General features: G+C 39.4%; 1 protein-coding gene across 1 annotated transcript in view; it reads left to right on the top strand.

Annotated features, from left to right (window-relative positions):
• Positions 1 to 12,105, top strand: part of LOC143024078 (peptidyl-prolyl cis-trans isomerase B-like) — a 14,775-nt gene extending 2,670 nt beyond the window's left edge. Inside the window, exons 2-4 of the mRNA XM_076182817.1 lie at positions 6,405 to 6,612; positions 10,423 to 10,607; positions 11,841 to 12,105. Of these exons, the coding sequence (XP_076038932.1) occupies positions 6,405 to 6,612; positions 10,423 to 10,607; positions 11,841 to 11,984 (537 nt within the window). The 3' untranslated portion in view covers positions 11,985 to 12,105. The remainder of the gene's footprint in view (positions 1 to 6,404; positions 6,613 to 10,422; positions 10,608 to 11,840) is intronic.

Below are 12,105 nucleotides of genomic sequence, written 5' to 3'. Positions count from 1 at the left end.
TTCTTGGTGGAAATCGGTTTTAATTTTCTAGTGCTATATCATGTAGGTGTGTAATTATGAAAAAAATATTGGTTGCAATTTTTCAAAATGTCCACATGCAGATCCAGGAATAGTCAAACTGGTATAGTCACTTTTTGGAATGTGGCTACGTAGCCGGATGCTGGTCACATATGGCAAATATGGCAGTATATGGCTATTTAGCCTGTAATAATCCTGGAGTGTGTATTTAGTAAGGACCTATATATATAATATGTATAATCATGTAGGATTGTTTTTAAAGAAAATTGCAATAGATCAGTGTTGATGCTATGCTTTATAGATTCTTACAAATCAGTGATGCGATAAACAAATGACAATTCTCCTTGGAACGTATTTGAAATCTAATTTCAATCGTAGGATATTGACACATTTTTGCATTGTGCATGAATATATGCTTGATTATAAATATTCATTCACTGATACTGTAACAAGTTTATCCTAAAATCTGTAATCTTCTGTGACCATTGTATGTTAAGTTTCGATGGGAGGAGTTTGTGACGTTAAACCATATCATGACTAATAACTGTAATGTCTGAATTTTCAATGAAGATCTTTACAGGTAATACATACATATACCAGAGGCTTCCCCCCCTTACAAGGGAGGTAGCCAAAAAAACAAAGGCATGAAATCCACTCCCACCCATTCCATCCCCACATACTCCACTCCCACTCACCCCCCTCCCTCCCTCATACCTTGGCTGCTGCTGGATGATGGGTCATACCTACATCTCACCCACTGCCATGGGTCAGAAGCAGTGTTGCAAGATACAGCACATCCACAGCAAGGCTGCTTCATTAAATTGGTGAAAAAAAAAAAGTCCCCTCATTCAGAAAGAGAAGATGGGGAGAAGTTCCGTTGAGCTGCATCAAATTATTTTTCCGCCTGTACTCCCTCACCCTGCATACCCATCCCCCATACACTCCCTACAGAAACGTAATTTTGTCTTGTTTTCCTGCTAATGTGGTCAAGTGATACCAGTCATAATAGGCATCACACACAATTGGTCTGCTGCGGAGGTTATCTCCACAAGTGTTACACGTACACAAGTGTTTCCTTCCTTGCCACGTACACTTATAGTAAAGCAGGCCATAAATCATTTTGTGAAATATTGTCTCGTTTTATGTCTGTATGATAATTAGAAATTGTGTCTGGGAGATTGAAACTAATTAGGATTATAAGGCTGAGAAATTGGCTTAATAATGAATATTTAGGAAATTAATATGAAAAAATATGAATTGTTTTTGAATAAAATGAATTGTATAATTGTTGCCATGTCTTATTTCTTTAATTACTGTCTCCACTTCCTATTTTTGTTTTGACCTGTGAAGGTGATTTTAAAGAAATAATTTTTCCTAAAGTTGTTAGGATGTGCTAATGGAATTGTGAATTTTGTTGATTGAAGGTTGTTTGAAGTCTGAACACTAGTTTTGTTTCTTTAAATGTCTTTAGTGTTTCTAAGGTTGTTTTTTCCTGATTTTAGAAATATAATTGAAAATTGCAAAGCATCAATATTTCAAAAGATAATTGAATTTTTATATACAAAAACTATATTAAACTACAATAGTCACTATATTTAGCATATTCACATTGTCTATAAATAGTAACTGATATTTTGTCCTTGTATTCCCTTTTTAAACTAATGAGAAAATGGAGGTAGAAAAGCATGTGATATGGTTATAAGAGCCCACTAGAAATGCACTGAGTGTGATTTCATACTGTGAGCTCCTTGATCTTTACACACCAGTGACTATATATAGTCTTCCATTGTAGCAGTGTTCCATCTTCTTGGTATCTTTTCTTCATTGCGGCAATGTCCTGATGGAACTTTTTGCTATGCTCCTCACTCGCTCCTCCCAAGTTTTCATAAAAAAATCCAAATGGGAATGCAAAAAAAAAAAAAAACTTTTAATGACATTGTACAAGTTCTTATAGCTGCTGCTTGTAGTTTAGGTCTTCATTATTACCAAGGAAACCACTATACCTCAAAATGCACACCATGCCTCTTTTTCGACATTACTTGTATTCTCAAATTGCACTGACTTCAACATTATCTTTATTTGCTGACCAGTAAATATACCACCCTTAACTTCGACCTCTGATAGTTTTGGAAAGAGTTGGTGAATCTCTTAAAATTCTTTTCCACCATGATCTAATGATTTTACAAAATGTTTGACTAAACCAAGCTTTATATGAAGTGGGGGGGGTAGCAACACTTTGGCAGGCTCTACAAGAGGCTGTTGAATAACATTGATTTTTGCTGCAAGTAATTTTGAGGGGGGCATTCCACTTTCTGGTAGTGTTTATTATCAGCCTGCCTGTCTTGTAGGCAAAGGGAACATGAATACTTGGTGTAGCCACCCTGTAATCAAAGTAAGAAAACGAGGATTTTAAAGTCTCCACAAATGTCCCATTTAATCTTGTCATAATTTACCTTCTCGAGAAGCCTTTTTACATTGTCATATTCTTATTTTATCTGTGTAGAATATGCTATATGCAGGGATAGATACAGATTCCCATTATGCACTAAAACAGCTTTGAGGTTTTTTATAGAACTATGAAATTGCTATTGTTGAGGATTTATGAAGTTCAATAGCTGTAAATAAGCCATTAATATCTTCACAGAAGTAGAGATCCTCGCATATATCAAAGTATACTTCAAATTCCTCATGACGCTTCCTGTATACTGTTAATCTACAGTCCTCCCCCAACAGATTCCATTTTCTAAGTCTGAATGTTAAAAGCTCGGCTCCTGACTTTGTGAGGTCCAAATCCCAGATGAGCTCGTCCAGTTTGTTGATTTTGAAAGTGTGGGCGGGTACTCTGTTTTGGCTCGGAATTTTCATCTTTTTCTTCATTGTCATAATTTTACCGTTCTCCTGATTAGACCTCCATCATAGCTAGACGTTTGGAAGATTTCAATGTTGATTATGTTACAAAGAATAGAGTTCACAATTTGATGAGATTTACTTACATTTTCTGGTGGCCGTAGAACCAATAAAGTAAATTACATGGCAGAGGTGCAATAGAGGATAAACTACTGGGATATGGAAGGGATTCTCTTCCCTTAGCTTTTCTGTACTTTGATATGTCACTCATGCAAAAGTAATGATCATTATGACAATTTTTTTGGCTCTTGCCACGCTCTCGGCACAGCAAGTGGCATTACTTTTCATGCACCTCTCAGCCATGCATCTAAATTTGATCAACAACTTCCACATATCACATGAGGGACCCATGGATATTCTTGGTCGCTCATACTCATTCCAAAGTAATAACCCATCCAGTACATTGCACCTTTCACAATTTTGTGATTCATGCTTAGGTCCAACGTAGAAACCACACGCACAACAGAATGAATCTGGTGAATTCCTACATCCCTCTTGTAGCCATGGTCAAGAACATTATAGTATAAACCTGAAAAAAAAAGTAATAGTGTGTTTTCAGTACCCCATATATTTTCTTCGGGTTAGTATAATTTTCTGTATCATTAAAACAGTTGGTGGTAGAAGAAAAGCAAGTACACATTTGGAACCAGTGCAAAATTTTGCATTAGAATTGCTAAAAAATATTAAAGAGAACAAAACTTGTGAAAAATTGTTACCCAGTGTAATTTCACTGCAAAAACTTGGCCCTATGGGAAGGTCCTATACTTACAGTAATTAAGACTTTTTCTTTCAGGGCAGGAAATGCTAAATTTGAAATAAAAATTGTATATCATAATGGATGCATGGTAACTTTTTACTTTTTTTTTTACTGAAGGGTTTGGCTGAAGTCGTCATAGGTAAAGCCTGACCTTGCATTCATACTTTGGATCTCAACCATGTATGTATCCAAGACTCCCAAGAGCTTAAAGGATTGGTCACAAGGAGCTTTTTTGAAATAGGTTCTTGCCAGACCGCATAGCTTCTGTATTCTGAAGGCCATAGGAGATTTATCCTGTTGCCTCTTAAAAAGTTGCTAAATTTGGGAATCTAAATAGTTCTCTGTAACTGTCCCTAGGCTTAGGAGTAACTTGCATAGGACCCATTGCAACATTGTAAGCTGCCACTACATTTAGGGCAAATGCAGTGGCAGCGCATTTGTATACACCTTTTTTTAATTGCTTAAATCATCTTGTTGTTTGTTGGGGATTTTTGGCTTCCACGTGTATATTTTTGCAGTATTTTGAACAAATTTATCCCCTAGTTGCCAGTTTTGGTTTACACAAGCATTACTTTTGCTATTCAGAATTTATAGTAAGAACCCTCTATGCCAGAAATATCAGTCAATCTTAATATAACTCTTGTCATTAACCACTTCAGTAAGTCAAATTCTCACATGCAGCATCAGCTGCCATATGTATAATTCATCTCACAACTAGCATTATAAAATGCAGTCACTACTGTGTTACTTATTCTCTTTTACTGAGTAATAATAAACCCAGAAAACGTGATCAAACCAGTTTACAGAATCCGGGGGTAATTTGTGTACTACGAAAAAATATATATAGTAAAGACACCGATGCTGGCATCCTCGTTTACCCACTCGTGCCTCATGACACCTACACAGATATCGTCATACTGAAGTGGTTAAGATACTGGTCTACACAAGATATCAACTCTTGGAAAAGGCCCAGTATTGTAGTATTGTCTAAACATGGAGTTGAGGTCTTCAGCAGCTAAAGATTTTAAAGAAGTTTATCTCAAATTCCCCCTCTTGGAGGAGGCTAGGATGGTGCCTCCTTATTGAGGACTTTTTGAAGTGAGAGTGTAATGAAGTATGTCCTTGCTGCAACTCGAGCTAGGCAAGATTTTAATTGCTTCCAGTCCCAACCTCTGCCACAAGACATCCTTCCTAAAGCTGAAGGAAGTGGTATGAAATGGATAAGGGAAAAGTGCCTTTAAACTTAGTGTTTTCTACATTTTTATGACCGAAGAATTTAGGTGCTATACTAGCCATTTTCCTTCGATTTCATTGGTCCAAGAGGACCATGGATACCTGAGGGTTAGCTACTCCATTGTGAAGTATTAGATGGTACTTTTATCTATTCTAAGTAATGGGGTAGGTCATGTGCAAAGAAATGTTTTGCACATTAGTAAGCAAGTGCTTTATGTTGAACATAAAGTAATTAGATACTCCATAGGGTGCACCATGTAGTTGTGCTAACATTTTTCTTGAAATGGTGATAAGGAATAGTTGTCATAGTACCTCACTTTAGTTAATCCAGACTCGGATCCTCGTAGTTTGAAAAGTATACAATGGAATAGTTCACAAATTACATGTGTGGATTAAAGTATGACAGTCATGGCATTGACCCAAGACTACAGGCCAGATTTCAGTGCATACTCTAGTTCAAAGTTGAACAAAAGTGGTAACTGGTGGGAACTGCACATTTTCATTCTTCTTTAGAAAAAAATAACCCAGATATAATTTTGAGTGCACCCCTTTGAGTTGGTACATAGTGCAGACATATACCCCAGAAGGACTAGCACTGGCTGTGGAGTGTTGGTTTTAGAATTCTTACAATAAATGCATGGGCTAGAGAGAGTGGACAGATGTTTAACCCCTTGAGTACCGGATGTGTGTTTTGTGACACCTGTGTGTCACGGTCGAGTGCACCCACCAGGAACCGAGCGTGCTCCCTGTGACACGCACGTGTCAGTTATAAGCTGTGTGTATTGAGGGCTCTCAAGGCCTCTGTTTCTGGGTTATTTCTACCCACGTGGTGGCAAGTGTCTGCGTTTACAAACATAAGGCTCCAGCCATTCGTGGGACGGTTTGAAACGTTTGTTTATGTAAGGTTGACGGGTCGGTAACGAAGGGGTTAAATGAATCTGCTGGGTTCATGGTCTTCAATTGTAAGGATGTACGTATACATACATATACCAAAGGCTTTTTTCCCCCTCACAAGGGAGGTAGCCAAAAAAAAAAAAGCGTAGAAACCACTCCCACCCATTCCATCTCCTACATAATCCATTCCCCTCTACCCTCTTCCCTCTCCTACATAATCCATTCCCCTCTACCCTCTTCCCTCTCCTACATAATCCATTCCCCTCTACCCTCTTCCCTCTCCTACATAATCCATTCCCCTCTACCCTCTTCCCTCCATCTTGTCCACTGCCCTGGGTCAGAAGCAGTGTTGCAAGATGTACATATGACAAGGGTTTTTATTTATATTAATGTGAATAATATGCTAGATACCAGCTACTATGTACGAATGGTGGTCTTTTGAAACCAATATCAGATATAATTGTCTCTTCTGGTAACCAGTACTTTTATCCTTAGGGAGAGTATATTCCAGTGCCTATCTTTGCTTTGTCATGAATTAAAGTTCCTGTAAAAAGATTTTAGATTTTGAAATAACACTGACTTTTTATTCTTTCAGGTTTGGTTTGAAGTTTCTCATGGTGGAAAACCTCTTGGCAAGATAGTGATTGGGCTCTTTGGCGGCACAGTCCCGAAAACAGTTGAGAACTTTAAACAGTTAGCCACAGGGGAAAAAGGATTTGGCTACAAAGGTTCCAAATTCCACCGCATTATCAAGGATTTCATGATCCAGGGCGGTGATTTCACCAGAGGTGATGGAACTGGAGGTAAGAATGTGGAACTTTTTATTTGAGTCTAAATGTAGGGCCTGTTGACTAAATGAAATTAGCATAGTAGAAAATAAATGTTTAATGTGTTCTGCTAATGGAGGTCAAAATGAAACTATATGCATTTTTTATGTGATAACTTTTATTCATAGTGAACATGCGAGTTAGATGGGTGTCGTGGAGTGTATGAAGAAAAGAGGTACAGTAATAGTGAACTGGCTAGTGAGGTTGTTTAATGTGTCTAAAGGAATGTAGAATGCTAGAGGACTGGAGGAGTGCCTGTATAGTTCCACTTTTACAAGGGAAAAAGGGGACAAATGTGAGTAGTAGTAGTTTCAGTGGGATCCTTTTGTTGAGTGTGCAGGTTTCCCCCACTATACGATAGGGTTATGTTCTGAAAACCAGATTGAATATCAAACAATCTGGTAGTGAACTTGAGTTTTGATAGGATTTAATTTAATGGGAAGAGTAGCCTTGGCCTATCCTATATATAGAGATGTATAACACTTTTCCACGCCATCCAAAAAGGTAGTGTTATAGACACATTATTTTTTTATACAGTGGTTTCCCCTCTAGGTCTATATCCACTGGAAAGCACAGAGAAAGTGGCTCTGTAGAATGCCACTAGCCACCAGTTACCTGATCCTGCACTGCATGTACCTTTCATGGCTAGTCTTACTAAAATCCTGAGGAAGCCCTCTCCTTGTCATCAGAAGTGGTAGGGCTTGATTAATCCTGGGCAGCAGAGGTGGGCGGAAGAGGGCCAGACATAGACTGGAGAGGTGGCAAAGGGGAGTCCGGATCAGCTGATGCTGGGTGGGAAGGAGCAGCAGGTTTGAAGAAGCGGAAATGGTGGTTTGCCCTTTTTTTTTTTTTTTTTTTCTCCTCCTCGTTTTGGGTCCCTTTCCTTTATTTTTTCAATGATTGCATCTAGGCCAGAGAACACCTCACAAAGGGGTTTGATGTTAAGGCCTCACTGGGGCGCATCATCATAATCATTGCCATGGAGAGTCCGTTCTTATTCCAACTCCATCAGGTCTTATTGGTGAGTGGCTTATCATGGGACTGTAGCAATTCATTCAAGTCATCTTCATCCACCTCCTTGAAGCCAGCCATATGTGAGAGCCTGGTAATGTCCTTACGAATGGGTGCCAGATTACTAAATCCAATGAAGTCGTTAGCTGGCTTGACACACTCGGGCCACAGTTTCTTCCAGCAGCCATTCATTTTTTTTTTCTGTCACCTTCCATGCTGTATTGATATTGTCAATGGCCTTCTTGATATTGTCAATGGCCTTCTTGATATTTTAATTGGCCCAGAACTGCTTGATTGTGGGCTTGTCTGGGCTGTCAGCCATGTTAATCAGCTGACTCATTGTGTGGCGCCTTGAAAGTGGTGATCACACCTTTGTCTGTGGGCTGGAAGAGTGCTGTCGTGCTTTTGGGCAGAATAGCCACCTCTGTTGTCTACCCAATCTTCCATGGTTGTTGGGTGGCTTGGGGCATTGTTAACCAGCAGGAGGAAACTGTTGGCAAAGTTTTATTTGTCCGCATAATCGTGCAGTGCAGGGGACAAATAATTTGCAACATAATACTGGTTCATAGATGATGTCATCCAGGCCTTCTTGTTGGCTCTACTGTATATATCACTGAGAGATGTTCTCTCACACAGCCCTTAAGTGCCCTTGGGTTTTCATGGCAGTAGATCGGTAAAGGCTTCAGCTTTAGATACCCAGCTGCATTACCACCCAGCACCAGGGTTAATCTGCCTTTAGATGCTTTAAATCCTGACATTTTCTCCTTAGCATTAAAGGTTCTGGATGACATTTTCTTCCAATACAGGACTGTCTTGTCATAGTTTAGCACTTGTTTGGCACTAGCCACTCTTTGATGTGTTTTTCAGTGTTGGTATGAATGATGCAGCAGGAGGCTCATCAGAACTTGCTACCTTGTCACTTGTCTTGATGTGTAGGGCTGCTTGGGTTTTAACATGGTTGAACCAAACCTTACTGGCACTAAAAGTTGACCCATCTTTAACTTGGTATCCCTTCTTATGTAGATCATTCTAAATCGAGAGGGCTTTTGTTGTCACAAGGGAGGTAGAAAGAGAATTGTTGTAGCAAGACAGGTCATTAATCGACAGCCTTAAGAGTCTGTTTCCTCCATAATTGGTTCCCTCTGCCTCATCAGTGTCTTTACCATTAATGTAGCTATTTTGCCAGTTTTTTTTTTTTTTTTTTTTATTGTGGAAACGGTTGATTGGGGCAACTGCACAATTCTGGTGATGGAATTAGCCCCTTCACCTCCCTCATGGCGCTTAACAATTTCAAGTTTTTTGTACGACAATAAACTCTTCCTCGGTCTTTTGGGCTCTAGGTCATCAGTAGTTGTTATTGCAGGCCACTTGGAAGCCATCATGCTATGAGATGGATAGGATGAAGGTGGTGTTGGACAAGAGGGGAATGTCTGTTGAGCCAGGAAGGCAGGAGATGGTGATGAATGGAGATTGGCTCTGTATAGATGGTACTGTTGTGTAAGGAAGGGAGGGGTTAGGGGGTGCTTGTGTGTGCAGGATATTTTGACACAGCCTGAAGGGATTTCTCCACCCCCCCCCCTTTTCTTCTTCTTTTTCCTCTTCTCCTTCTTCTTCTCCTTCTCCTCCTTCTCCTCCTTCTTCTCCTTCTTCTCCTTCTTTTCTTTTCTTCTTCTTTTCTTTTTCTCTTCTTTTCTTCTTCTTTTCTTCTTCTTCTTCTTTTCTTCTTCTTCTTCTTCTTCTTCTTCTTTTCTTCTTCTTCTTTTCTTCTTCTTACTCTGCTTCTTCTTTTCTTCTTCTTACTCTGCTTCTTCTTTTCTTCTTCTTACTCTGCTTCTTCTTTTCTTCTTCTTACTCTGCTTCTTCTTTTCTTCTTCTTCTTTTCTTCTTCTTACCTTCTTCTTCTTTTCTTTTCTTCTTCTTACCTTCTTCTTTTCTTCTTTTCTTCTTCTTCAAGGAAGGAAGAGGGGTGGGGGGACAGATTAAGTGAAGTGGCATTGCTGTGGATGTACTGTCTTGCTACATTGTTTCTGACCCAGGGCAGTGGGCGGGATACAGTGATGACCCACTATCTATGAGGAGTTACGGGGAGTAGAATGTGGGAGTAGGTACTGTAAGTGTCTGACTTGGAGGCCTCCCTCAGAAGGGGGAAAAAGCTGTTGGTATATAGATAGAACAAGCAAGTTGAGTGCCAAAATGTGTATGGCCAACTACTGGAATACATACAAGTATATGTAGATGCCAAAGGGTTAAAAGGTAAATTTGAGCAGTAGCGAGCAAGAGTAGACACAAGTTGAGCATCGATGCTGAAGGATTAAGGAGTCGTACATATGGACATACTTTGTAGCTTGTGTTGGCTTGTCAGATTTGTGCTGACAGGGTAGATTAGATCAAATAGTAAACAAAGGATTTACAAAGGTGGAGCATGCCAACAGGTGACCTTTTGGTCCATAACTAGATCAGATGCAGAAATAAATATAACAATGATAAAAAAAATATATATATAAATAATAACAAATAAAATTAACCAAACACATAGGTATAGTTAAATAAACAAATGGGTAAATAGTAAATAATAATAAATTGACAGATAATAAATGAAAATCGAGCAAATAATACAGACAAATAATAAAAACAAATAATATATAAACCAAACAGGAACAGCACATTTGAATTAGATAAGATATTTAAACAGTTATACGAATTATTTTTGTATGGAAGATATTGATGGTAAATGCAACATTTAAGTAATAAATTTGAATTTTGACCCATTAACAGGTAAGAGCATCTATGGAGAGAAGTTTGCAGATGAGAACTTCAAGCTGAGTCATTATGGCGCTGGCTGGGTGTCCATGGCCAATGCAGGAAAGGATACAAATGGCTCACAGTTCTTCATAACCCTGGTGAAGACGTCGTGGCTGGATGGTCGGCATGTTGTCTTTGGGAAAGTTTTGTCAGGCATGGTAAGTGGAGTGGATGCGAGTGGGTGCATGCCTTGGCTGGGTACTTCCCTTATAAGGGGGGAAGAACCACTTGGAGTTTAAAAAGGTGAGTAACAATCCCTGTCTGTCACCAGCAAAGCAAGATGCCTGGGTAGAAGGAAAAGTCTTCATCCTGGTACCAATGACGAGTACCTACAAGTGGTGATTTGCTTCCACCTGGAGGTGCTGTGATGCTTTCCAGACTTGGCACAAGATATCTTGTCAACTTTGTTTCTGCCACATTTTTGCTTAGTCGTATGAATACACGCAGGTCTCTTAATTCAACACTTGCCAACTGCCACTCATGCAGACATTTTGGCCCAGGACGTAAACCCACTTTGGGATTTTTTTTTTTTTTTCATGGGTCAGTTCTCAAAGTGGATTTATGTCGTGGGCACAAATGCCTGCACAAGTGGTGGTTGGGGAGTGTAGGATTAAGAGACAGCTGTACTACTACTACAAACTGTTGACATGTAAACACTCAGGATACCAACAATGGTAAACAACAGCCAACAACAACATAGAAACGTTCCCACACGCGTACAGGGCAGCAGTTGTATTTAATTTCCTGACTTTTTTTTTTAACATTCCTCTTTGGTCACATCCTTTGGTACATGCATATACCAAGGACTCTTTTCCCCCTTACAAGGGAGGTAGCCAGTTCACTTCATTCATTACCCCTCCTTCCCTCCCTCTTGTCTTGGCTCCTCCTGGATGACTGGTCATCCCTGCATCTCGTCAGATGCAAAGTAGGAAGACACGGCACATCTACAGCAAGGCCACTTCATTTAATCTGTGATCCCCTCCCCCCCCTCCTCCATCCCCTTGTGCAGAAAAAAGACACGAAATCTCTAGGCTGCTTCATAATATCGTTTACACATAAACCCTCACAACCCCCCCCCCCCCCATCCCCCACCCACTAAAGCTTTCTCACATGTTACAAAAACCTGATCCACACAACCCCTACTTTTCCTAAACTCACTGTTCCTTACCAGTTACTCTCTCTGATCCTCTCCTAATCCTCTCAATCAAATGTACATATACTAAGAGGGTTCTTCTCCCTTACAAGGGAGGTAGCCAGCCAAAAATATGGAATAATTTCTTACTGAATTTTTTATCCATTAAACTAGATGTTAATCTTGGTATTACTTGAAACAAGTTGAAATATTTGTCTATATAAAACAAGATAGATTTTCATTGTGTTCATAATTACAGGATGTTATCAAAGCGTTGGGTGCAGTTACAACTGATGGAAGGGACAAACCTCAAGAAGAAGCTGTGATTGTTGACTGTGGTGCAGAGTCTGTTAAACCTTATGCCGTTAAAAAGACGGCTGCAGTTCTTGGAGAAGAGGAGTAGATTCTACGGTTGTACCTTGTGATCTTCCTAGTTTCTACTTTCTTTTCCAGATTGAAGTATTAGGTTCGTTAAGTCTTTTTGTACTTATTGATAATTGGAACCAATTAAAATGTTTATGAAA

Source organism: Oratosquilla oratoria, unplaced genomic scaffold (genome assembly GCF_046742065.1).
Source record: "Oratosquilla oratoria isolate Oo_2021 unplaced genomic scaffold, ASM4674206v1 SCAFFOLD88, whole genome shotgun sequence".
Taxonomy (NCBI): Eukaryota; Metazoa; Arthropoda; class Malacostraca; order Stomatopoda; family Squillidae; genus Oratosquilla; species Oratosquilla oratoria.
The sequence above is the reverse complement of the archived record's forward strand: the minus strand, read 5'-3'. Positions and strand labels throughout refer to the sequence as shown.